The sequence below is a fragment of the Selaginella moellendorffii genome, unplaced genomic scaffold (genome assembly GCF_000143415.4).
Source record: "Selaginella moellendorffii unplaced genomic scaffold, v1.0 SELMOscaffold_4, whole genome shotgun sequence".
NCBI classification, from domain to species: Eukaryota; Viridiplantae; Streptophyta; class Lycopodiopsida; order Selaginellales; family Selaginellaceae; genus Selaginella; species Selaginella moellendorffii.
The window spans coordinates 3,757,235-3,782,776 of record NW_003314265.1 but is presented as its reverse complement, the minus strand read 5'-3'; the positions used below and the strand labels follow the sequence as shown (position 1 = coordinate 3,782,776).

The window sequence follows — 25,542 nt, the reverse complement described above, 5'->3', positions numbered from 1 at the left end:
CCGGGAAGAATGTCTATGTGGCTTGAGTCTTGGGTAGTCAAAGGTACCAATTTTTTTCTCATTCTCAGAAATAAAACAATTGCAAGAAATGTTTGCTCACAAGGATCTTAGTTTGATTAGCAAAGATTTTATCACAATATTATATAGAGGTACGAAATTTCATAGCAAGCCGACTGTGTTTTGCGTAGAAGATTGTAAAAGTTTAACAATCCAGCAACATATTGTTAAGCAATATAACTTTTTAAAATCACAATTTGAAAAACAAATGAAGCTTCTTATTATATAAACTCTCATCATTTTTTTAGGGCAGCAAAGAAGCTTTGAGGTATATGACTAAGGTGAAAGTCCTCACCAAAAGCAGTGGTTTTCCAGCAGGTGTCCACTCTTTCTTTTCATTTTCTTGGGATTTTCAGTTGCCATTTGAACTTCGATAGGTAATTGAGAATGGATTTGTAGGGGGTATTAGCTGCTCCTGATCCCTTTGTATAAAGTGTTCAACCATTGCACATGCATAATCTCTGGAGGATCGACTTGTTGGACGTTATGCCAAACTTTATAAACTTATGGTTTAACTTGCTACAACATTTGATACGGTCCTTTTTATTGAATAAGGAGCCCCTTAGATAAACCACATACTGTAAAATGGGGAAAACGGACTAACATTAAGTCATCCACTTTGTACTCTATAGGTGAACAATGATAGGAGTTGTAACGCCATTGTTATCCCACTTGTATACGGCTTAAGTGTTGGCAAATTTTGTTCAGACAAGTGGAAGAATGTTCATCAAATATTAATCCTACGACTTAGCAACAACAACTCGTGGCAATTGCGAAGGTTAACCCAGCTCTGTTAGTAATATTGAATCATAACCATATAGAAGTTTATATGGTGAAACACCAATAGAATTCTACACCCTTGTGACATTTGCATACCGAAGAAACGGCAAATAACCATCTTAATCCGAATGCTGAAAGGTCATGTATTTCGTGATCATCCCTTTGAATGTTTGAATGAGCCATTCCACTGACTGTTTGATTGTGGATGATAAACACTCATGAAAATGTGGTGTATCCCCAACCGAGATGTCAAAACATGAAATGCCTCAACCATAAATGCAGAATTATTATCCGAAAGAATTCGTTCTGGACAAAATTGCTAGAACACTACTCGATTGAGGAGGAAGTATCCAACAGCAGTTGCAAATGCGCTAGCAAAAGCATCAACTTCCACCTAACGAGTCAAGTAGTCAGAAGCAATAATAACATACTCATTGCCAACAATCGACCGTGGAAAAAGTCCCATAAGATCAAATGCCACCAACTCAAACGGACGGGAAATTGCAATTAATTCCAACTATCCTTCCGCGGCACGAGAGGGAGTATTACGAGCTTGGCACCAAATGCAGCTATGCAGATATTGGATAACATCACGTCGTATTTTCAGCTAATAGAAAGACCTGCATAGTTTCTTGTTCACACGACAATGTCCCATATGCCCGTCTAAAATAGGAGAATCGTGGTAAGCATGGAGAAACCGCTGAGTAATGACAGAAGGCACCACCAATCGTAAATGATCATCAGGATCTGTCCTCACAAAATAAAAAAGGCCATCATAAAAAAGATACTGAGAATGTAAATGCCGGAATGGTAAATCATCAGCAAGTGATGCAAGATTCTTAAACCCCATTTCGAAACCTTCATATCCATGGCTCAAGTTTTTTAGCCTCACGAACCTCATCAAGAGAAGGTAGATCCTTCTTTGCATCTTGCGGACACTAAATGTCGAGTATAGTAACCGTTGATGGCACAGAATTCTCGTCTAGAAAATCCACAGGTGCCGGAATAACAAGCTCATTAAAAACATGAGAAAAGAGTGGAGAAGGAAAAAGGAGCTCGAGAAAGAAAATTAACATTAGCTATAGAACTCTTAAAGTGATGAACAACATCAAAATCATATATCTAAAGCTTCAAAACTCACCGCATAGAAAAAAGAAATTTTTGCCTGTAATTTTCAGCAAATACTAGATATTGATCGAGGGCGAACTTATAGAGAAATCTGTAAAAGTCATTAGAAGATCAACACAAGAAACCATGACACAAAACCACACAGGCTTATGTCTATGAAATAGCTACATTGGTCATAACTTGTTAAAAGTATAGTTCAAATCTTCACCCGTTATGCTTTGGTGTATCCAAAGTTACAGAGGTAAGATTAATACAGTTGAATGTCATGTACAAGTCCCTTTTGCCGGCTGAATCACACCTGGACTCCACTCCGTACTGGCCAACATATCCACTTCCTTACAGAATATGCTCCAGTAGCACTGGGTAAGCTTTGGCAAAAGTCCCATCAATCATTCTTCTTGCTGTTATGAGCTTTGTCTTGAGCACAAATGCCTAGTTTCAGCTGATCCTTACAATTGTAAGTATCTATCTAGCATTTTGACTTTCGCATTCAGTTTTAACTAGCATTTGACTAATAGATAGGTCAACATTGTCAACTCGAATGTCCAAGACTATCTTAAGATCGGATTGGCTCCCACATGTGGGACACTCAACATGGGTGAAGTCAAATTCATGGATAACCATCTAGAGGTAGTTCGTGTGCAACTTGGCAAGCTATCAGATAATATACATACATGGGATAAAGTTCCTACAAAACCCTGTGCTTGAGCCATTCAGTGATCCTACTACAAGAGCTACTAAATATACAAAAGATGACAATTTCTAATCGAGTATTCATATTTTCATGAAAAATTCACTGAACTGATAATATGCTGACATCCTTAACTCCACGCACATTGACATGAACATTATGGGTAGAACTGTTGCTCACACTAGGATAAACGTTGAGAACATTATAAGTTCTACCATCATGAATACCATGGAAAAATGCTTAGGCATCCTGATATATAACATCCCTACTTCAAGGTCAGTAAAATAACTTCCAAGGGGTTATTCCTTTTCTTGAACCTCTTGTTTCAGGTCTACTGTATCTGTTGATCAACACATGAAAGTAAAACAATTGATATTTCTGGAGGTATTGCTTGTTGATTTGTCCTCCCAACGCTACATTGACTTTCGTTGACTCATTTGAAGAATTCAACATGCGAAAATTTAAACCCAGAGACAGTGTCATAGATCAGCTCACCCCCAACGCGACACATACTGCAGTGTGCGGTGTTGAATGCATGTTTAATCCTAAGTAACTGACAGCTAGTTTCAGCCATAACATCGCTAAGCACAAACCCATCACTTTGAAGAACAAATTTCTTCAGAAAGCTGAAGAGATGTTTGCTCCATAATATTGTCATGAAGAATGAGTAATAAACAACCAATATTGATGTGGCACTTCACGTGGGTTGGCAGCCCGCCACGCCATCGGCTACCATTTCTTAAGTTGTTTGGGCAGATCTTTCTCTTGAAAATGCTTTGTTGATTCTCCGAGAAATCACTTTTTTCTAGATTTGTTGCACCAAAGAGCAAGCGATACAAGACGAACCCAGCAAGCTGGACGCCGAATTCCGCACTGGGAGCTCGATCAAGGACCGCGACAACCTGTGGCGCGGGCAACAAGAGCAGCTCCCAATCGATGATCAAGGAAACACTTCTATAGCTCATGGATCCGGGAGGTGCTGGGGCAGGAAGCGCTTCTACAACTCGTGCATCGGGGAATCGAGAGATTTCTCCAGACGTCGCTGGTGCTCGCGGCATTCAAGGCTTGCTCGGGCGGTGCTCAATGTTTCTTTTTGGTTGTTACAGTTACACCGGCAGATGGAGCTTGTGATTCCCAAGTTAGGGCGGATGAAAAAGCGCGCAGATTAGCACAGCAATCACGCAGCCGATTGTTTGCGCCACTAGGTAATGTTGATGTTAACTTCGCTTTTTACTGCATGGTTTGGCACAATGGATGAAAATGGAAAACCAAGAAGCTTGAATAAGGTATCTGCACATGATCAGAGCTGGATTAAAGTACCATATTTGGTGCTTTCCAGCATGACGTTGGTTTTAACTTTGGCGGGAGTAAACGATGGAGGGCACAGAGCTCATGGAGCATGGATCCTAGGGCAAGCGGCGCATTGCGGGATCGCTCATCCATTCACGAGGTAAGAATCATCTGAAGCTTGGGTGGATTTGGCGCTGGAGTGTCTTGTTTAGCTCACTCCAGGAGAAACCATTCGGTCGCTCTTGCGAGTGCATGCATCGTCAACAACAGCAGCAACTTTTCTCGTCAAGCTGGGCCTCACCTCCGCACTGTAGAACTTGGCGGACCTCAAGCTGAGAGCCACGGCGAGCACACCCAAACAAACAGGTGGCGGCCATGACGAAGAACGTTTTCCTGTAGCACTTGGCATAAGGAAGTGGATACGTTGGCCAGTAGGGAGTGGAGTCCAGGTGTGATTCAGCCGGCAAAAGGGACTTGTATATGACATTCAACCGTATTAATCTTACCTCTGTACACCAAAGCATAACGGGCTAGGATTTGAACTATATTTTTCAACAAGCTATGACCAACGTAGCTGTTTCATAGACATAAGCCCGTGTGGTTTTATGTCATGGTTTCTTGTGTTGATCTTCAAGTGACTTGCAGATTTCTCTCCCCGTAGGTCTTGCTGAAAACTGCAGGCAAAAATTTCTCAACTATCTATCGAAGTTCAAGTTGCTGAGGGATGGCAGCTGAAAATCTCAAGAAAATGAAAAGAAAGAATGGACACCTGCTGGAAAACCACTGCTTTTGGTGAGGACTTTCACCTTAGTCATATCATTCTGGTACCTCAAAGCTTCTTCGCTGCCTTAAGAAAATGATGAGACTTTATATAATAAGAAGCTTCGTATGTCTTTTATATTGCGATTTTAAAAAGTTATATTGCTTAACAATACATTGCTGGACTTCCTCCCAGATTGTTAAACTTTTACAATCTTCTACGCATCACACAGTTGGCTTGCTATGAAATTTCGCACCTCTATATAATATTGTGATAAAATCTTTGCTTATCAAACTAAGATCCTTGTGAGCAAACATTTCTTGCAATTGTTTTATTTGTGAGAATGAGAAAAAAATTGATACCTTTGACTACCCAAGACTCAAGCCACATAGACATTCTTCCCGGAGAAGTGCTCCGTGTACACCTCGTGCATGTAATCCCTATAAGTCCTGCTGCGGTACTTTGCCGGACTCTCCTGGCTCACCAGCTCTGGAATCGGGCTGATCTCCGCGTCTAGTGACGGCCCCAGGAACGCCCCGACGGACAGCCTTGAGCTCTTCGAGTTCACCATCACCCTGTGCAATATGCTCTTGTATCTCCCATTGCTGAGCTTCTGATACAAGACAATCAACCAAGACAAAGATCAATCCACAGTTTCTCAAAAAGTTTTCGACTGCTCGTACCTCTAGCTGATCGCCCATGTTGACCACCAGCATTCCCTCGAGTGGCCTCACGTTGTACCAATCCTCGCCTTGCTTCAGCTGCAATCCCCCGACTCCATCCTGGAGCACAAACGTGAGGCCGCCGCTGTCGGTGTGGCCTTCCATGCCCAAGGCCTGCCTCGGGTTCGGGCAAGCCGGATAGAAGTTTGCTCTCGTCAGAAGAACCATGTCTGCGAATGCTTCCAGAAGACGGTTTGAGCGGAGGCCAAGTCCCTCGGACATGACCAACAGCATCCTCTTCCCGAGCTTGAAGATGTTTCTGGCGTACTCGGATCCAACGTCCCTGTTGCATATAGAGCGTCAGCAATCTAGATCAATACGAAAAATCAAGGAGCGAGAAACTGACTTGTAGCTGGCTGGGAACGCGGGCCAGGGGTGCACTCCGAGGGACTCTTCCTTGAGCCACATCTGGAGGTGGTCGTGCCACTCGAGCTTCTCTTCTTTCGAAGGCATCATGCTGGTGCAGTAGCGGACAGGTGTGAAGATCTCCTCGGTGTAGTACCGCATCTTGTCCTCGCTGGGCGAGTTGAAGAACTCGAGAGCACACCTCATCACATCCTCGGTGTGAATTCCGTGGTTCTTGAGCTGCAAGTCAGAAGAACAACAACTTACAGGAAAAAGATACCTCATCAAAACTTACGTAGAACATTCCGTACTTTGTGCAAGCGTCAACGAGATCCCTCTCGAAGCTCTCGCTCGCCACGTCGACTATCGGCAGCACCGCGTACCGGGAGACATCGGCAGCGACATTCGGCATCATGTATCTCTCCGGAACGCCCGACAGTGTCCCGTTGCAGCTGTCAACAAATGCCTTGATGCCAGCCATGGATGGGACTGTGTAAGCAAGAAAGCTTGGAAGACGAAAGATGGAAATGGAAATGTATGCTTGGATGCTAGGCTTTCTCAACTTTGAGATGCGGATATCAGTCTCCTCCCAGTGCCCTGCTTATATAGTTGCAAAAAACTAAGATTTCTATTTGGCAGTACGAATTTAAGAACGTTACGATTTGCACGAACTTTCCATGGATCCGCCTCCATTCAAGACCAATTTGTAGACTTTTCCGTCGCAATGACAGATTAGCGTTCGCATCTGGGGCCAAATGCGAACGCTAATCTGTCACTGATATGGAAAATGCAGTCAACGCCCAACTTAGTTGACTTGCGCATAGAAAACTTAGCCACGAAACTACGTTATTGCCAAGTTTATGTTAAACTCTCTGCTTGAAGAAGCTTGCCATTTCAAAGAGCAAGCGACGGCTCGAGTCAGAGCGTCACATGGACTGCAATTATAACAAGATATAAAGGCATGAAAACCATGAATCTGAAGAGCTTTCTCGTTACCTTGTGCGGTCCACAAAGCTGGCAGCAATGGCGCTAGCAATGGCCAAGGAACTCTTCTCCATCGCCAGCAATCGCTGGATCGTCGCAGTCTCGGGCTTCTACCTGATAGCAATCACCGGAGGCACGCTCACCAGCTTCAGCTTGTTCTCACAGGAGCTCAAAATCTCCCTGCATTACAAGCAAGAGTCCGTCAATACCATCAGCTTCTTCAAGGATCTCGGCACTAGCATGGCTTTCCTGGCCGGCTTGCTCAATGCGAGAGTCGGCCCCCGTCTCACCATGTTCGTCTCCGCATTGCTCAACCTGTTCGGCTACACCATGGCCTGGCTCGCCATCACTCACCAGATTGCTCGTCCACCGGCATGGCAAATGAGCTTCTATATGTTTCTCGTCGGCGCCTCCGTAGGCTTTGCAGTCACGGCTGTTCTGACCACCTGTGCCACAAACTTCCCGAAACACCACCAGGGGATGCTGCTGAGCTTGCTCGACGGCAGCAATGGCCTGGGAGCAACCGCATTCGCGGTTGTGTTCCAGACTTTCTTCCAGTTCCACGCTCGCTCCTTTCTGCTCTTCCTGGGGCTGCTACCTACGTTCCTGTATCTGCTGCTTGGCCTCTTCCTCGGGCCCGTGCCTGTCATCGAGAAGTCCAGCGACAAGTCCATTCTCCGCTCGTTCCTCATCACCACCTTTGCCTTAGCTGCCTATCTCCTCGTCGTCACAGTCATCGAGGGGACCATACCGAGCAGGCTTCCAGACTCGGTGCCTTTGGTGTTCTTTGGTTTGATGCTGCTCATCGTCCTACTTCCAGTTGCTCTGGTTGTCCGAGCTAAGATTCGATCACATTCGAACAGTGCTGGTGCTGTCGAAAGCATACCGCCATGTCATAACTCTGAAGCTCAGCTCGCGGATATGAATTCCACCCCTAGTTCTCTGCAAGTCGTCGACCATTCTCCTTCTCAAGCTTCCGGCGCTGGCATCCACAGATGGTTCGAAGTTCCAGCAAGTCGTCGACCATTCTCCTTCTCAAGCTTCCGGCGCTGGCATCCACAGATGGTTCCAAGTTCCAGCGAGAGGGAAGGACTACAGACTCGTCCACGCCTTGCTGAGCATCGATATGTGGCTCATGCTCATCGCGACTTCCTGCGGCCTGGGAACCGTGTCCACCTTCTACAACAACTTGGGCCAGCTGAGCGCCTCCCTGGGATACTCCACCGCAAGGATGAACATCTTCGTGGCTCTCCTCAACCTCTGGGACTTCCTGGGAGCAATCGGTTGCGGCTTCGTGTCCGAGATACTCCTCCACAAGTTTGGCATTGGACGGCCGTTCGTGTTCGCTGCGGTCGTCGGCTTTCTAGCGCTCGGCAACTTGCTCATCGCCTTGGGCCTTCCCGGCGCGCTGTACATCGGCTCCATCATCATCGGCCTCGCCACCGGAGGCCAGTGGGCGGTGCTGTCGACCATCATCGCGGAGATCTTCGGGCTCAAGCACTATGGAGTTCTCCAGAGCTTCCCAAACGTTGCAAAGGGGATTGGGACGTATGTCCTGTCGGTGGAAGTTGCGGGTGTGTTCTACGATCGGCAAGCCAGGAGATACCGGGGCCCTGACACGCTGGAGGCCTCGCTCTTGTGCCACGGTGCCAAGTGCTACAGGGAAACGTTCTTCGTCATGGCCGCCACCTGTTTGTTTGGGTGTGCCATCGCCGTGGCTCTCAGCTTGAGGTCCGCCAAGTTCTACAGTGCGGAGGTGAGGCCCAGCTTGACGAGAAAAGTTGCTGCTGTTGTTGACGATGCATGCTAGCAGAGTCTTGCATTTTTTTTAAGCTACACAAGAAAAGGAAAGAAAAATATGAGCGCGTCTTAAGCAAAAGAAGTCGCAAGAGAGACCGAATGGTTTCTCCTAGAGTGAGCTAAACAAGACACTCCAGCGCCAAATCCACCCAAGCTAAAGATGATTCTTACCTCGTGAATGGATGAGCGATCCCGCAATGCGCCGCTTGCCCTAGGATCCATGTTCCATGAGCTCTGTGCCCTGCTTGACCATCGTTTACTCCCGCCTAGTTGTGTGGAAAGCACCAATTATGGTACTTTAATCCATTCAAGCTTCTTGGTTTTCCATTTTCATCCATTGTGCCAAACCAAACCATGCAGTAAAAAGCGAAGTTAATATCAACATTACCTAGTGGCGCAAACAATCGGCCCTGCGTGATTGCTGTGCTAATGCTTCTCCGCAGAAAAAGGCTCCGAATGGGCTTTTTCATCTGCCCTAACTTGGGAATCACAAGCTCCATCTGCCGATGTAACAACCAAAAAGAAACATTGAGCACCGCCCGAGGCACCAGCTGCAAGCCTTGAATGCCGCGAGCACCAGCGAGAAATCTCTGGAGAAATCTCTCGATTCCCCGATGCACGAGTTGTAGAAGCGCTTCCTGTCCCAGCACCTCCCGGATCCAAGAGCTATAAAAGTGTTTCCCTGGTCATTACTTCGATTGGGAGCTGCTCTTGTTGCCCGCGCCACAGGCGGTCCTTGATCGAGCTCCCAGTGCGGAATTCGGTGTCCAGCTTGCTGGGTTAGTCTTGTATCGCTTGCTCTTTGGTGCAACAGATCTAGAAAAAAGTGATTTCTCGGAGAATCAACAAAGCATTTTCAAGAGAAAGATCTGCCCAAACAACTTAAGAAATGGTAGCCGATGACGTACCGCGCTGCCAACCCACGTGGAGCGCCACATCAACATTGGTTGTTTATTACGCATTCTTCATGACAATATTATGCAGCAAACATCTCTTCAGCTTTCGGAAGAAATTTGTTCTTCGAAGTGATGGGTTTGTGCTTAGCGATGTTATGGCTGAAACTAGCTGTCAATTACTTAGGATTAAACATGCATTCAACACCGCACACTGCAGTATGTGTCGTGTTGGGGGTGAGCTGATCTATGACACTGTCTCTGGGTTTAAATTTTCGCATGTTGAATTCTACAAATGAGTCAACGAAAGTCAATGTAGCGTTGGGAGGACAAATCAACAAGCAATACCTCGAGAAATACCATTTGTGTTACTTTCATGTGTTGATCAACAAATACAGTAGACCTGAAACAAGAAGTTCGAAAAACCCCTTGGAAGCTATTTTACTAACCTTGAAGTAGGGATGTTATATATCAGGATGCCTAAGCATTATTCCATGGTATTCATGATGGTAGAACTTATAATGTTCTCAATGTTTATCCTAGTGTGAGCAACAATTCTACCCATAATGTTCATGTCAATGTGCGTGGAGTTAAGGATGTCAGCATACTATCAGTTTAGTGAATTAACTTTTACATGAAAATATGAATACTTGATTAGAAATTGTCATCTTTTGTATATTTAGTAGCTCTTGTAGTAGGATCACTGAATGGCTCAAGCACAGGGTTTTGCCGGAACTTCATCCTATGTATGTATATTATTTGATAGCTTGCCAAGTTGCACACGAACTACCTCTAGATGGTTATCCATGAATTTGACTTCACCCATGTTGAGTGTCCCACATGTGGCAGCAAATCCAATGTTAAGATAGTCTTGGACATTCGAGTTGACAATGTTGACCTGTCTATTAGTCAAATGCTAGTTAAAACTGAATACGAAAGTCAAAATGCTAGATGATATTTCCAGATATTTACAATTGTAAGGATCAGCTGAAACTAAGCATTTGTGCTCAAGACAAAGCTCATAACAGCAAGAAGAATGATTGATGGGCACTTTTGCCAAAGCTTACCCAGTGCTACTGGAGCATATTCTGTAAGGAAGTGGATATGTTGGCCAGTAGGGAGTGGAGTCCAGGTGTGATTCAGCCAGCAAAAGGGACTTGTATACGACATTCAACCATATTAATCTTACCTCTGTAACTTTGGATACACCAAAGCATAACAGGTGAGGATTTGAACTAAAGCTATGATTAACATAGCTATTTCATAAACATAAGCCTGTGTGGTTTTGTGTCATGGTTTCTTGTGTTGATTTTCTGGTGACTTGTAGATTTCTCAATTAATATCTAGGTCTTATTGAAAATTGCAGGCAAAAATTTCTATTTTCTGCTTGATGAGTTTTGAAGTTTCAGATATATAATTTTGATGTTATTCATTGCTTTGAGAGTTTTATGGCTAATGCTAATGCCCTTTCTCAAACTCCTCTTCTTTCTCCACTATCTTCTTATATTTATAATGAGCTTGTTATTCCGGCGTCTGTGGAGTTTTTAAACGAGGATTCTATGCCGTCGGCAGTTGCTATACTCGACGTTCAGTGTTCGCAAGGTGCAGAGCAGGATTTACCTTTTATTGATGAGGTTCGCGAGGCTCAAAAACTTGAGCCATGGATATGAAGGATTCGAGATGGGTTTAAGAATCTTGTATAACTTGCTAATGACTTGCCATTCTGACATTTGTATTCTTAGTAACGCTTTGAAGATGGCCTTCTTTACTTTGTGGGGACGGATCCTAATGGTCATTTACAGCTGGTGGTGCCTTCTGTCTTTATTTTGCGGTTTCTCCATGCCTACCACAATTCTCTTGTTTTAGGTGGGCATATGGGACATCGTCGTGTGATCGAGAAGTTACACAGGTATTTCTATTAGCCTGAAATATGATGTAATGTTATCTAGCATATACATAGCTGCGTTTGATGCTAAATTCGTAATACTCCCCCTCATGCTCCAGAAGGACCGTTAGAGTTAATTGCAATTTCTCCGTTTAAGTTGGTAGTATTTGATCTTATAGGACTTTTTCCACGGTTGATTGCTAGCAATGAATATGTTATTATTGCTTCTGATTATTTGACTTGTTGGGTTGAAGTTAGTGTTCTTACTAACGCCTTTACAACTGTTTTTGGATACTTCCTCCTCAATTGAGTGGTGTTCTAGCATTCTTATCCAGAGCAGATTCTTTCGGATAATGGTCTCGCATTTATGGCTGAGGCATTTCATGTTTTGACATCTTGGTTGGGGATACGCCACACTTTCATGAGTGCTTATCATCCACAATTAGATAGTTTCGTGGAACGACTTGTTTGGACATTCAAAGGGATGATTGCGAATATGTGAACTTTCAGCATTCGAATTGAGATGGTTATTTTCCGTCTCTTCGGTATGCATATGTCACAGGGGTGCAGAGTTCTGTTGGTGCTTCACCATATAAACTCTTATATAGTCATGATCCAATATTACCAACAGAGTTGGGTTTACCTTCGCAATTGCTATGAGCTGCTAATGCTAAATCGTGAGATCAATATTTGACGAACATTCTTCCACTTGTTCAATAGAGTTTGTCGAGCATTTAGGCTGCATACAAATGGAACAACAATGGCACTACAACTCCCATTATCGTCCACCTATAAAGTATAAAGTGGATGATTTCGTATTAATCCGTTTTCCCCATCTTACGGTATGTGGTTTATTTAAGGGGATTATTGTTCAGTGGAAAGCACTGTATCAAATCTTGCAGCAAGTTGAACCACTGTCAAGGGCCTGGAGTCGCTCTTGGTTAGTACTTAGCTTGATTTTTCATCTTTTTGCGGTTTTAGCTGTTAGTTAAGGGGGTTAGCTTAGCTGGCACAGTATATTCTAGTGCCTCTTGGGGTTGGGAGAGATAAAAGGTGGCGAAGAGGCATAGAATGTAAACCTTGGCAATAAGAGAAGAGTCCAGAAGCATGGCAAGGCCACCAGCAGTGATTCGAGTGGAACAGAGGCTGATCATGCGAAGGAGAATGAGGGAGATTGAACGACGGTTCTCAGATCGTGTGGCAAGGGAACAGAGGGTGCAGACTAGCTGTCCGACATGCAGCCAGCCTTGGGTTCATTTGCTTAGGGAGGTGCTGGCGGAGATCATCACTGAGCAGTAGATTCACGCTTGCTCTTGTTGGGGTCGTGTTTTGCACGACATCTTTGGTGCACTGCCCGGGAAACAAGGAGTGAGTGTGGAGATTGGTGGGAGAGAACCAGGCTACCTCCATCAAGTCAGAAGCCTCTCATGGAAGCCGGAGATTGCATCAACAGAGATCGTGTATGCGCCGATCCTTGCTAGAGTATCAGGAGCTGCTCGAGGAAAGATTGGATGCAGCAGCTAGAAGGGAGACTCAGAATCAGCGTAGAGCAGACAGAAGACAGCGCAGAGGGTTGACAACAACACCTCTGGTAACGCCGAGTATTACACCTCCAGAGGTCACGCTGAGGACATCGCCGGTAAAGTATCCTGGAGAAGGGGAGCAGCCCGATCAAGAAGACTTAGAGGAGTGGGGAGAATATCAATCCTCACCACCAGTACCAGCAACTTCGAGTTCGAGCAGTAGTAGTGGAACTAGTACACCGCCTACACCGCAAGGACCACCGAGACGACCAGCAATCATGACGACGAAGATGAAATACTCTTTCTTTATGGGCAGCAGAGATCCAGATGCTCATATAATGGCATTCGAGAACACCACCACCGCAAATGATGAAGATACGGACGCCGAGAGGAGAAAATTATTTCCAGCCACACTGCAAGGTGTTGCAGCCGAGTGGATGACCACCATACTAGCAGTGACAGTATGGGCAGATCTGAGATTAGCATTCCTGACAGCCTTCCGGCTGGTCGGATTCAACCAGAGGATCATGGACAGCCTTTACGATTTTCAGATGCTACCAGGAGAGAGCTTGCAGAGCTATACTTTGAGATTCAAAGGCCTTCTGCTGAAACGAGTGCCACAGCAGACAGCGGAGGAGCAAGTCAGATATTTCGTGGGAGGATTCCCCATAACACTGAAGGTGCACGTCAAGTGTCAGAACCCAGCCACTTTGGAGGCAGCCATAGGATTGGCGGGAAACTAGGAACAAGCCCATTACGGAACAGCCAGACAAACTGGATCGGGGATCATGAGCGGAAATATTATGGCGAGCTCAGTACCGGCAAATATGGCACATACAAATCCATCAATGTATCCTATGTATGGAGGCATCCAGCCTCCAGTACTTAGAACATTGGATTATAGCAGAATGGCGCATCCAGCCGCGGTACTGGGGCAGATGGTGCAGCCGATGGGGAACCAGCCGCAGATGCCCTGTGGTGGGTATCCCCAGCAGCCGACAGTACCAGATATGTAAGCGGAAATGAAGAAGGTTCAAGAGAGCCTGGTGGAGACCTTGACGAAGAAGATGGCTGATATGCAAAGCAATTGGATCAAGGGAGTACAGAATCCAGGAAGACAACAAAAGACGAGAGAAAATATCTGGTGTGTGTGCTGCAACATATATGGGCACTATCCTAACGAGTGTCCGAGCGGGGGGGCTGTGGCTCCGAGGTGCTTATACTGCCGGTGTACTAACCATAAATCGGAGGATTGCTTCTAAAAACCAGGATCAGAAGTACAGGCCGCGTACATACAAACAGCACCAGCTTCGCCAACATCAATATCTCCGCCACAGATGATGATTCAGAGGCCGTTTTCTCCTCCACCACATATCACGTACACACCAGTTTATCCAAATTATGCACCAGAGATGGTGCCAGTCTACGCAGCGGGAGTAGCACCGGCAGGACGAGGTCGCGGAGGCCAGAGGAGAGGACCTGTCACTTGCTGGAATTGCAATGAGCTGGGGCATATTTCTCCAAATTGCCCACATCCACGCAAGGAGATTGGTTACCAGCCAATTTGCGGAATTTGCCAAACTCAAGGGCTTCATGAGCAGGATAAATGCCCTCACAAGCTGCAGAAAGGCAAAGAGAAGATTGTGGTGGACTCCCAAGCCGTTTTCATTCAGCCAAGGGAGTGGAACTTACAAGATCCGGCAGGGCCAATTCAGTCCCCCGTTGCCGCGAACCTGCAGGAAATTTATGAGGACGCTGAGAAGGAGGACAAGCAGGTTCAAGTGCAGAGGCAACGCGCTTCACGCCAGCGGGATCGAAGCGCCTGAGCATTAAGAGCGCCGCCACCTTTTGCATGGCCATCTATCTTGGTGATTATAACAGCACCGACCTTAGCGCTCTCTCTAAAGGCCAGTGCTTGATCATTCGCAGCTTGCCCAATGCTAAGAGCGCCGCCACCTTTTGCATGGCCATCTATCTTGGTGATTATAACAGCACCGACCTTAGCGCTCTCTCTAAAGGCCAGTGCTTGATCATTCGCAGCTTGCCCAATGCTGCTATCCATGACGAAAATGATCAAATCGGGGTTCTGTAAAGTTCGAGAGCAAATGCTAAGTATCCTTGTTAATTTAAGCCGTTAATAAAACGAAGAAAACTTACTGTAGCAGCGGCAAGCTGGCGCATCTCCTCAAACAGCGCATTCTCTTGTTTGTGTCTTCCACTTGTGTCAAGAATGATCAAGTCGTGCTTCGCGTCGGCGAACTTCCTGACGCCCTCTTGGGCAATCACCACCGGGTCTGTCTCCGTATAGCTTCCGTAGAAGGGGATCTTCACCTTCGTGGCGTTCTGCTTTAGCTGATCGAATGCTCCAGCCCGGAAGGTGTCCGCGCAGACCAGAGCCGGATTAAAGCCCTTCTTCCTGTAGTGAAGAGCATACTTGGAGCACGTCGTGGTCTTCCCACACCCTTGCAATCCCACGAGCATGACGACGTTGGTTCTTCCTTTTGTGGGAGTAAACGATGGCTTTCCAGCGTCAAGCATGGCACGGAGTTCATGGAAAACAGCCTAGAGATAAAGATTAGATCATGAATCATTGAATCGAAGGAATGGTTACCTTTTGGATGATATGTCTCTTGTCATGCCCGGCCGCGAGCTTCTCCACCGATTTCCTTACGTTTGAGGAGAGCGCTTGGACGAGCTTGAACTGGACGTCGGCTTGGAGCAGTGCGTGGGTGATCTCGTTCACGCAAATCGTGAGTGCCTTGTCGTCGATTACGGTTGCAGTGTTGAGCCTCTGGATCGCACCAGAGATGCGGCTGCCGAGTTCTCCTAGCACCATTGTCGAGTAAACCCTAAAAAAGCCCAATTAAATACTGAATCAAAAGGGCGAAAAACCCTAAAAGGGCGTAGTGATCCTGTTCGATCGAGGTAAGAATCCGATCCCAAGCGCTCTGGCGCTGGAGTATTTCTAGCATTGGGATGATAGCATTCTTCCCTCCGATTGAAATGCACGGCCCTCCAGGAAAGAAAGAAAGCATTTGGTCGCTCCGGAAGCTCTTGCCAGTTCTATTTTTTGAAAAACGCTGGAAGCATCCTATTCTACTCTTATTGTTTGGCCTTTCATGTGATCATTGGTTCTTGTACAGCTTGGAACCAAAAAAAATGGAAGATGAAAGCTCTGCTAGCATGACTGGACTCCATCGTCAACAGTAGCAGGAGCAACTTTTCTCATCAACCTGGGCCTCACCTCCGCACGGTAGAACTTGGCGGACCTCAAGCTGAAAACCACGGCGATGGCGCACCCAAACAAACAGGTAGCGGCCATGACGAAGAAGGTTTCGCTGTAGCACTTGGCACCGTGGCACAAGAGCCCGGCCTCCAGCGTGTCGGGGCCCCGGTATCTCCTGGCTTGCCGATCGTAAAACACACCCGCAACTTCCACCGATAGGACGAACGTCCCAATCCCCTTTGCGATGTTTGGGAAGCTCTGGAGAACTCCATAGTGCTTGAGCCCGAAGATCTCCGCGATGATGGTCGACAGCACCGCCCACTGGCCTCCGGTGGCGAGGCCGATGATGATGGAGCCGATGTACAGCGCGCCGGGAAGGCCCAAGGCGATGAGCAAGTTGCCGAGCGCTAGAAAGCCGACCACCGCAGCGAACACGAACGGCCGTCCAATGCCAAACTTGTGCAGGAGTATCTCGGACGCAAAGCCGCAGCCGATTGCTCCCAGGAAGTCCCAGATGTTGAGGAGAGCCACGAAGATGTTCATCCTTGCGGTGGAGTATCCCAGGGAGGCGCTCAGCTGGCCCAAGTTGTTGTAGAAGGTGGACACGGTTCCCAGGCCGCAGGAAGTCGCGATGAGCATGAGCCACATATCGATGCTCAGCAAGGCGTGGACGAGCCTGTAGTCCTTACCTCTCGCCGGGACTTGGAACCATCTGCAGCTGCCAGCGCCGGAAGCTTGAGAAGGAGAATGGTCGACGACTTGCAGAGCACTCGGGGTGGAATTCATATCCGCGAGCTGAGCTTCAGACTTATCAGTTGGCGGTGGTGCGTGGATGCTTTCAAGTTGATCGACAGACTTCTCAGTTGGCGGTGGTGTCTGGATGCTTTGCAGTTGATCGACAACACCAGCACCGTTCGAATGTGATCGAAGCTCAGCTCGGACAACCAGAACAACCGGAGGTAGGACGATGACCAGCATCAACCCGAAGAACACCAAAGGCACCGAGTCTGGAAGCCTGCTCGGTATGGTCCCCTCGATGACTGTGACGACGAGGAGATAGCCCGCCAAGGCAAAAGTGGTGATGAGGAACGAGTTGAGAATGGACTTGTCGCCAGGCCTCTCGACGACAGGCACGGGCCCGAGGAAGAGGCCAAGCAGCAGATACAGGAACGTCGGTAGCAGCCCCAGGAAGAGCAGAAAGGAGCGAGCGTGGAACTGGAAGAAAGTCTGGAACACAACCGCGAATGCGGTTGCTCCCAGGCCATTGCTGCCGTCGAGCAAGCTCAGCAGCATCCCCTGGTGATGTTTGGGGAAGTTCGTGGCACAGGTCGACAGGACAGCCGTGACTGCAAAGCCTACAGAGGCGCCGACGAGAAACATGTAGAAGCTCATTTGCCATGCCGGTGGACGAGCAATCTGGTGGGTGATGGCGAGCCAGGCCATGGTGTAGCCGAACAAGTTGAGCAATGCGGAGACGAGCATGGTGAGACGGGGTCCGACTCTCGCATTGAGCAAGCCGGCCAGGAAAGCCATGCTGGTGCCGAGATCCTTGAAAAAACTGATGGTATTGACGGACTCTTGCTTGTAATGCAGGGAGACTTTGAGCTCTTGCGAGAACAAGCTGAAGCTGGTGAGCGTGCCTCCGGTGATTGCTATCAGGTAGAAGCCCGACACTGCGATGATCCAGCGATTGCTGGCGATGGAGAAGAGTTCCTTGGCCATTGCTAGCGCCATTGCCGCCAGCGCTGTGAGGTAACAAGAAAGCTCTATAAAATCATCGTCCTTTATGCAAAGGCTTTTGTTTTTGCAGTCCGTGCCACGACCGGACTTGCGTGGACGATCTTTCCTGTTCGATACAAAAACGTGACAATTCCGAAGTTTCGTGGCTCCAATTTTCTATGTCGTGGGTCAACTAAGTTGAGCATTGACGCTTGATGTGGATCTGGGGCAGGGCCAGATGCGGACGCTGGTCAAGTCACGGGTACGGAAAAGTCTACAAAATGGTCTTGAGCGGGGGGCGGATCCGGAATCGGCGCAATGGTAACATTTTTATCATCTTCGTGCTGCCGACCTGAAAATCTTATTTTTTGCAACTATATAAGCAGGGCACTGGGAGGACACTGATATCCGCATCTCAAAGTTGAGAAAGCCTAGCATCCAAGCATACATTTCCATTTCCATCTTTCATCTTTCAAGCTTTCTTGGTTACACAGTCCCATCCATGGCTGGCATCAAGGCATTTGTTGACAGCTGCAACGGGATGCTGGACAGCGTTCCAGACAGATACATGATGCCGAATGAAGCTGCCGATGTCTCCCGGTACGCGGTGCTGCCGATAGTCGATGTGGCAAGCGAGAGCTTCGAGAGGGATCTCGTTGACGCTTGTACAAAGTACGGAATTTTCTACGTAAGTTTTCAAGAAAGACCTTTTTCCTGTAGTACATGTTTGCTAAGTTGTTGTTCTTCTGACTTGCAGCTCAAGAACCACGGAATTCACACCGAGGATGTGATGAGGTGCGCTCTCGAGTTCTTCAACTCGCCCAGCGAGGACAAGATGCGATACTACACCGAGGAGATCTTCACACCCGTCCGCTACTGCACCAGCATGATGCCTTCGAAAGAAGAGAAGCTCGAGTGGCACGACCACCTCCAGATGTGGCTCAAGGAAGAGTCCCTCGGAGCGCACCCCTGGCCCGCGTTCCCAGCCAGCTACAAGTCAGTTTCTCGCTCCTTGATTACGGTATTGCTCTAGATTGCTGACGCTCTATATGCAACAGGGACGTTGGATCCGAGTACGCCAGAAACATCTTCAAGCTCGGGAAGAGGATGCTGTTGGTCATGTCCGAGGGACTTGGCCTCCGCTCAAACCGTCTTCTGGAAGCATTCGCAGACATGGTTCTTCTGACGAGAGCAAACTTCTATCCGGCTTGCCCGAACCCGAGGCAGGCCTTGGGCATGGAAGGCCACACTGACAGCGGCGGCCTCACGTTTGTGCTCCAGGATGGAGTCGGGGGATTGCAGCTGAAGCAAGGCGAGGATTGGTACAACGTGAGGCCACTCGAGGGAATGCTGGTGGTCAACATGGGCGATCAGCTAGAGGTACGAGCAGTCGAAAACGTTTTGAGAAACTGTGGATTGATCTTTGTCTTGGTTGATTGTCTTGTATCAGAAGCTCAGCAATGGGAGATACAAGAGCATATTGCACAGGGTGATGGTGAACTCGAAGAGCTCAAGGCTGTCCGTTGGGGCGTTCCTGGGGCCGTCACTAGACGCGGAGATCAGCCCGATTCCAGAGCTGGTGAGCCGGGACAGTCCAGCAAAGTACCGCAGCAGGACTTATAGGGATTACATGCACGAGGTGTACACGGAGCACTTCTCCGGGAAGAATGTCTATGTGGCTTGAGTCTTGGGGGGTAGTCAAAGGCACCAATTTTTTTCTCATTCTCACAAATAAAACAGTTGCAAGAAATGTTTGCTCACAAGGATCTTAGTTTGATAAGCAAAGATTTTATCACAATATTATATAGAGGTACGAAATGTCATGGCAAGCCGACTGTGTGCTGCGTAGAAGATCGTAAAAGTTTAACAATCTGGGAGGAAGTCCAGCAATGTATTGTTAAGCAATATAACTTTTTAAAATCACAATATGAAAGACATACGAAGCTTCTTATTATATAAAGTCTCATCATTTTTTTAAGGCAGCGAAGAAGCTCTGAGGTACCAGAATGATATGACTAAGGTGAAAGTCCTCACCAAAAGCAGTGGTTTCCCAGCAGGTGTCCATTCTTTCTTTTCATTTTCTTGAGATTTTCAGCTGCCATCCCTCAGCAACTTGAACTTCGATAGATAGTTGAGAAATTTTTGCCTGCAGTTTTCAGCAAGACCTAGATATTGATCGAGGGCGAACTCATAGAGAAATCTGCAAGTCACTAGAAGATCAACACAAGAAACCATGACACAAAACCACACGGGCTTATGTCTATGAAACAGCTACGTTGGTCATAGCTTGTTGAAAGTACAGTTCAAATCCTCGCCCGTTATGCTTTGGTATATCCAAAGTTACAGAGGTAAGATTAATACGGTTGAATGTCGTATACAAGTCCCTTTTGCCCGGCTGAATCACACCTGGACTCCACTCCCTACTGGCCAACATATCCACTTCCTTACAGAATATGCTCCAGTAGCACCGGGTAAGCTTTGGCAAAAGTCCCATCAATCATTCTTCTTGCTGTTATGAGCTTTGTCTTGAGCACAAATGCCTAGTTTCAGCTGATTGTAAGTATTTGGAAATATCATCTAGCATTTTGACTTTCACATTCAGTTTTAGCTAGCATTTGACTAATAGATAGGTCAACATTGTCAACTCGAATGTCCAAGACTATCTTAAACATCGGATTAGCTCCCACATGTGGGGCACTCAACATGGGTGAAGTCAAATTCATGGATCCATCTAGAGCTTGTTCGTGTGCAACTTGGCAAGCTATCAGATAACATACATACATGGGATAAAGTTCCTGCAAAACCCTGTGATTGAGCCATTCAGTGATCCTACTACAAGAGCTACTAAATATACAAAAGATGACAATTTCTAATTGGCTATGATGAATGAGGTAAATATTCTATGTTCAAGTTTCATAAGTATTCATATTTTCATGTAAAAGTTAGTTCACTGAACTGATAGTATGCTGACATCCTTAACTCCACGCACATTGACATGAACATTATGGGTAGAATTGTTGCTCACACTAGGATAAACATTGAGAACATTATAAGTTCTACCATCATGAATACCATGGAAAAATGCTTAGGCATCCTGATATATAACATCCCTACTTCAAGGTTAGTAAAATAACTTCCAAGGGGTTTTTCCTTTTCTTGAACCTCCTGTTTCAGGTCTACTGTATTTGTTGATCAACACATGAAAGTAACATAAATGGTATTTCTGGAGGTAGTGCTTGTTGATTTGTCCTCCCAACGCTACATTAACTTTCGTTGACTCATTTGTAGAATTCAACATGCGAGAATTTAAACCAAGAGACAGTGTCATAGATCAGCTCACCCCACACATACTGCAGTGTGCGCTGTTGAATGCATGTTTAATCCTAAGTAACTGACAGCTAGTTTCAGCCATAACATCGCTAAGCACAAACCCATCACGTCGAAGAACAAATTTCTTCAGAAAGCTGAAGAGATGTTTGCTCCATAATATTGTCATGTAGAATGAGTAGTAAACAACCAATGTTGATGTGACGCTCCACTTGGGTTGGCAGCGCGCCACGTCATCGGCTACCATTTCTTGGGCAGATCTTTCTCTTGAAAATGCTTTGATGATCCTCCGAGAAGTCACTTTTTTCTAGATCTGTTGCACCAAAGAGCAAGCGCTACAAGACGAACCCAGCAAGCTGGACGCCAAATTCCGCACTGGGAGCTCGATCAAGGACCGCGACAACCTGTGGCGCAGGCAACAAGAGCAGCTCCCAATCGATGATCAGGGAAACACTTCTATAGCTCATGGATCCGGGAGGTGCTGGGGCAGGAAGCGCTTCTACAACTCGTGCATCGGGGAACCGAGAGATTTCTCCAGAGGTCGCTGGTGCTCGCGGCATTCAAGGCTTGCAGCTGGTGGCGGTGCTCAATGTTTCTTTTTGGTTGTTACATCGGCAGATGGAGCTTGTGATTCCCAAGTTAGGGCGGATGAAAAAGCCCATTCGGAGCCTTTTTCTGCAGAGAAGGCACGGCAATCACGCAGGGCCGATTGTTTGCGCCACTAGGTAATGTTTGAGACAAATCGGGATCAAAGCACACCGCGCTAGCGGACAGAACAGGAAAACCCTAATGGACACGTGGCGAGGGTGTGTCGTGTAACACTCCCCCCCAAACCGAAGCCACTCACCAAACCAAATCTGTCACGTAGGAGCTGAAATTGGTGTGACCCCAACGGCTTAGTGAGAAGATTGGCTGGCATATCCTGTGTCCCGAGATGTTGGATGGCGAGGGTGCCCCCGTCAACCAACTCACGCACGTAGTGAAATTGGACTTCAATGTGCTTCGAGCGGGCATGGTGGATGGGGTTCTTGGACATGGCAATGCTGCTTCAGTTGTCACACCAAGAAGTAGTGGGGCCAGCTCATGCACATCCCAGCTTAGCAAGTAACCCTCAAGCCCAGACCACGTCCCTGCTACTAGTAGTGAGTGCGATGCACTCCGCTTTTGCACTAGAAAGGGCCACCATAGATTGTCACTTGGAGGCCCACGTGATGGCACTTCTTGAGAAGGAAAGGCAAATGCTAGAAGTCGAGTGATGACCTTTGTTGTTGGCAAAACTAGCATCTGTGTAGCATGCTAATGATGCATCACCCCTTGAATAAGCAATGCCATAGTCCATAGTGCCCCGGAGGTATCTCACAATACGCTTGGCAGCTTGCCAATGTATGGTGGTTGGTGATGTGTTGTACTGACTCAAGGCAATAGTCACATATGTGATGTCGGGGCGAGTCATCAGGGCCAAATATGTGAGGCAACCAATGAGATGCCAATAGGGAGTCCCAGTGGGTAGAAGCTCACCAGATTGCTCAACTGTGAGGTTGATAGCACCAATGACCATCGGGGTCTTGATGGGGTGGCAATCACGCATACCAAACCGATCCAGCAAGACTTCAACTTTACGCTGTTGGCTAAGCATGTAGCCACCAGAATCAGGATCACGTGTGACTTCAAAGCCAAGAAAGTAGGAGACTTGGCCAAGGTCCTTCATCTGGAATTGCTGGTTGAGAGCATCTTTCAGAGCAGCAATGGCATCGTTGTCATCACCCATGATGAGCAAATCATCAACGTAGAGGGCCACAATAACCATGCACTCAGCATGACCATTGACATACACATTGTGATCAGCATAACAGCGACGAAAGCCTTGAGCACGTAGGGTGGCATCAAATTTTTGATACCAAATACAGGAGCTCTGTTTTAAGCCATACAAAGCTTTCCGCAATTGCCATATAGGGCCACCAGGGGCAACATCGTCCTCAAAACCAGGAGGTATATGCATATAGATGTCCTCTTGCAAATCCCCATTCAGAAATGCAGTTTTGACATCCATATGGTGGACTTGCCATTTGCGAGCAGCCGCAAGGGCAAAAAGAGTACGGAGGCTGGCCATTTTTACAACCGGTGAGAATGTTTCATCGTAGTGAAGGCCATGGACTTGGCGAAAACCGCGAACAACCAACCGTGCCTTATAACGTACAACCTGGCCATCTTCCCATACTTTTTGGAAAAAATCCATTTTGGATCCAAAACACATCGTCCCGGTGGCGCTGAATCAACTAGAACATAAGTTCCGTTAGCCCGAATGGAAGAAACTTCTTCCGCAATAGCTTCCATCCAAGATGAAGCCTCAGGTCCTGAGATGGCCTTATCATAGGTCATGGGGATGCCGATGTCAACAAGGCCACAAAAGTCATCAAGCTCTGCAGCATCTGCTTCAGCATTTTCCCGGACTTTTAACGAGGGCCGACGTTCCCAGGGGTGATCAAGAACTGGCATCGGATCATGCATGCCACGACGTCGACAAGGTGGTGGAGGTGTTGGAGGCATGTCCTCAACTACAGGAAGATCAGCTGGTTCAAGCATGTCTAGAAGTGGAGGATTCCACAATGGAATCTCTGGTGGCAACTCATGAATAGGATCTTGAGGTGGAGGCAAGAGTGGACCATCTCCCATAAGTGGGATTAAAGGAACAAGTCGAGTTTCAGCAATAAAGGAAGGATCTTGAAGAGCCTCTGTACGCATGGGAAAGTCGTCTTCATTGAACATGACATCTGTGCTTACAATAGCCTTGTGAGATGCAAGATCCCACAACTTGTAAGCTTTTCTCCCGATAGTGTCGTCCTGTGCATATCCCACGAAGATGAATTTTTTACTCTTGGGATCTAGTTTTTTCCAAAGTTGATCAAGGGTATGTGCGTATGCTGCACAACCGAAGACCCGAAAGTGGGACACATCAGGAGTAGAACCTGTCCAAAATGCCTCATGGGTTTTTCCATCCAAAGCAGCCATGGCAAGGCGATTTTGTACATGCATTGCTGTGGCTATGGCCTCTTGCCAAAACATCTTGTCAAGATGTGCATTAGCTAACAAAGCACGAGCAGCATTGACAAGAGTATGATTCTTCCTTTCTCCAACACCATTTTGCTGGGGGGTGTAGCGGGCTGTAGCTTGCAGTCGTATGCCTACATCACGACAGATGCCCCGAAGCTCATTGTTGAGGTATTCACCACCACCATCAACTCGAAGAGCTTTTATCTTTCGACTAAGGAGGTTTTCAACGTACACCTTGTATGTTTGAAAGGCAGCAACTGCATCACTCTTACGTATCAAGAAGTGGATGCATGTTCGATGGCTATAGTCATCAATGAATGTGATGAAATATCTTGTGCCATTGTGACTTGGCACGTCCATGGGGCCGCAAAGATCAGAATGGACTAAGTCCAAAAGTCCAAGTGCTCGATGCTTACTCAGTGAGAAATTCTGGCGGTGATGCTTGCCTAAAACACAAGCTTCACAAAATGTAGATGAGATATGTCGGAAATCCAATCCAGTAACAATATCTTAGGATTTCATCCGTTGAAGAGATTGGTAATGAACATGACCAAGTCTTTTATGCCAAAGCTCCGCACGAGAATCTGCCTCCACAGTCTGAAAGGCCTGAACTGGGTCGATAGCAGTAATCTCATACAAATACCCAATGCGTGACCCACGAAGCAACTGTATACTAAGCATTTGAAAGTCACTAGAGTCAACTAAAGAGACTCCCTTCACATCAAAGACTACCACCGCATTTTGATCACATATCTTGGCGACGGACATTAAGTTTCTGTGAGATACAAAATCCCTAGGCCCCAAAGTGGAGGTGCCACGTGGTAGTGGCTGAAGCGAGAGCCAAACCAGCGTAACACGTTTGGACCAAAAGCTCCGACTTGAAAAGTCAAGAGCGGGAGTGGAACTCCCAACGAAGTGCTCGAGGAACGAGCACGAAGCGAGCAAAAAGCGAGGCTCCAAAAAGGGACCCAAAAGGACCAACACATGACACGTGGAAGTGTCCGAGATGGACTCGAGTTGGAGTCCGAAGTGGAGTCCGAGATGGACTCGAGTTGGAGTCCGAAGTGGAGTCCGAGATGGACCCGAGTTGGAGTCCGAAGTGGAGTCCGAGATGGACCCGAGTTGGAGTCCGAAGTGGAGTCCGAGATGGATCCGAGATGGAGTCCGAGGTGGACCCGAGATGGATCCGAGATGGAGTCCGAGGTGGACCCGAGATGGACCCGAAATGGAGTCCGAGATGGAGTCCGAGACGGACCCGAGATGGAGTCCGAGATGGACCCGAAATGGAGTCCGAGATGGACCCGAGATGGAGTCCGAGATGGACCCGAGATGGAGTCCGAGATGGAGTCCGAAGTCGAGAC

The 25,542-nt window shown here is 47.1% G+C and overlaps 5 protein-coding genes and 2 long non-coding RNA genes across 8 annotated transcripts in view; 3 read left to right on the top strand and 4 right to left on the bottom strand.

The window, feature by feature from the left end:
* The window catches only part of LOC112344489, a 40,520-nt gene extending 22,617 nt beyond the window's left edge, over positions 1-17,903 (bottom strand). The window contains exon 1 of the mRNA XM_024669375.1: positions 17,477-17,903. Within this exon, the coding sequence (XP_024525143.1) occupies positions 17,477-17,818 (342 nt within the window). The 5' untranslated portion in view covers positions 17,819-17,903. The remainder of the gene's footprint in view (positions 1-17,476) is intronic.
* LOC112344495 lies at positions 3,483-4,289 on the top strand. The gene is made up of 3 exons (XR_002991721.1): positions 3,483-3,701; positions 3,763-3,942; positions 3,996-4,289. It is a non-coding gene; the product is annotated as an uncharacterized LOC112344495 (long non-coding RNA).
* LOC9654125 (probable 2-oxoglutarate-dependent dioxygenase At3g111800) lies at positions 5,049-5,912 on the bottom strand. Its single transcript, XM_024669382.1, has 3 exons — positions 5,775-5,912; positions 5,390-5,711; positions 5,049-5,319 (listed from the first exon to the last, which is right to left on the bottom strand). The coding sequence occupies exons 1-3, from the start codon at positions 5,882-5,884 to the stop codon at positions 5,086-5,088; spliced, it is 666 nt and encodes a 221-aa protein (XP_024525150.1). The 5' UTR covers positions 5,885-5,912; the 3' UTR covers positions 5,049-5,085.
* On the bottom strand, positions 6,603-6,829 carry LOC112344492. The gene is made up of 2 exons (XR_002991717.1): positions 6,770-6,829; positions 6,603-6,708 (listed from the first exon to the last, which is right to left on the bottom strand). It is a non-coding gene; the product is annotated as an uncharacterized LOC112344492 (long non-coding RNA).
* On the top strand, positions 6,776-8,584 carry LOC112344490. The gene is made up of 2 exons (XM_024669376.1): positions 6,776-7,763; positions 7,831-8,584. The coding sequence occupies exons 1-2, from the start codon at positions 6,797-6,799 to the stop codon at positions 8,565-8,567; spliced, it is 1,704 nt and encodes a 567-aa protein (XP_024525144.1). The 5' UTR covers positions 6,776-6,796; the 3' UTR covers positions 8,568-8,584.
* LOC9654978 (signal recognition particle 54 kDa protein 2) lies at positions 14,688-15,694 on the bottom strand. Its single transcript, XM_002964220.2, has 4 exons — positions 15,470-15,694; positions 15,016-15,420; positions 14,793-14,944; positions 14,688-14,703 (listed from the first exon to the last, which is right to left on the bottom strand). Exons 1-4 carry the CDS (start codon positions 15,692-15,694, stop codon positions 14,688-14,690), a joined length of 798 nt encoding a protein of 265 aa, XP_002964266.2.
* An 87-nt stretch (positions 17,904-17,990) lies between the features above and the next one.
* Positions 17,991-19,563, top strand: LOC9654977 (flavanone 3-dioxygenase 2). 2 transcript variants are annotated; one of them, XM_024669378.1, is made up of 5 exons: positions 17,991-18,124; positions 18,190-18,491; positions 18,561-18,799; positions 18,862-19,183; positions 19,254-19,563. In XM_024669378.1, the coding sequence occupies exons 1-5, from the start codon at positions 18,019-18,021 to the stop codon at positions 19,485-19,487; spliced, it is 1,203 nt and encodes a 400-aa protein (XP_024525146.1). In that variant the 5' UTR covers positions 17,991-18,018; the 3' UTR covers positions 19,488-19,563. The 2 variants fall into 2 exon arrangements, with proteins under 2 accessions (XP_024525146.1, XP_024525145.1); XM_024669377.1 differs by having other exon boundaries at positions 18,187-18,491.
* Positions 19,564-25,542: the final 5,979 nt, after the last annotated feature.

Excerpts from the sequence above, each read along its gene's own strand:
- LOC9654125 (XM_024669382.1), bottom strand. The coding sequence starts at position 5,884 with ATGATGCCTTCGAAAGAAGAGAAGCTCGAGTGGCACGACCACCTCCAG. Across the intron at positions 5,712-5,774 it reads GCGTTCCCAGCCAGCTACAA|GGACGTTGGATCCGAGTACG; the intron begins GTCAGTTTCTCG and ends TATATGCAACAG. Across the intron at positions 5,320-5,389 it reads ACATGGGCGATCAGCTAGAG|AAGCTCAGCAATGGGAGATA; the intron begins GTACGAGCAGTC and ends GTCTTGTATCAG.
- LOC112344490 (XM_024669376.1), top strand. The coding sequence starts at position 6,797 with ATGGCGCTAGCAATGGCCAAGGAACTCTTCTCCATCGCCAGCAATCGC. Across the intron at positions 7,764-7,830 it reads CATCCACAGATGGTTCGAAG|TTCCAGCGAGAGGGAAGGAC; the intron begins TTCCAGCAAGTC and ends GATGGTTCCAAG.
- LOC9654977 (XM_024669377.1), top strand. The coding sequence starts at position 18,019 with ATGTGGATCTGGGGCAGGGCCAGATGCGGACGCTGGTCAAGTCACGGG. Across the intron at positions 18,492-18,560 it reads CAAAGTACGGAATTTTCTAC|CTCAAGAACCACGGAATTCA; the intron begins GTAAGTTTTCAA and ends TCTGACTTGCAG. Across the intron at positions 19,184-19,253 it reads ACATGGGCGATCAGCTAGAG|AAGCTCAGCAATGGGAGATA; the intron begins GTACGAGCAGTC and ends GTCTTGTATCAG.
- LOC9654978 (XM_002964220.2), bottom strand. The coding sequence starts at position 15,694 with ATGGTGCTAGGAGAACTCGGCAGCCGCATCTCTGGTGCGATCCAGAGG. Across the intron at positions 15,421-15,469 it reads AGAGACATATCATCCAAAAG|GCTGTTTTCCATGAACTCCG; the intron begins GTAACCATTCCT and ends CTTTATCTCTAG. Across the intron at positions 14,945-15,015 it reads GCCAGCTTGCCGCTGCTACA|AACCCCGATTTGATCATTTT; the intron begins GTAAGTTTTCTT and ends CGAACTTTACAG.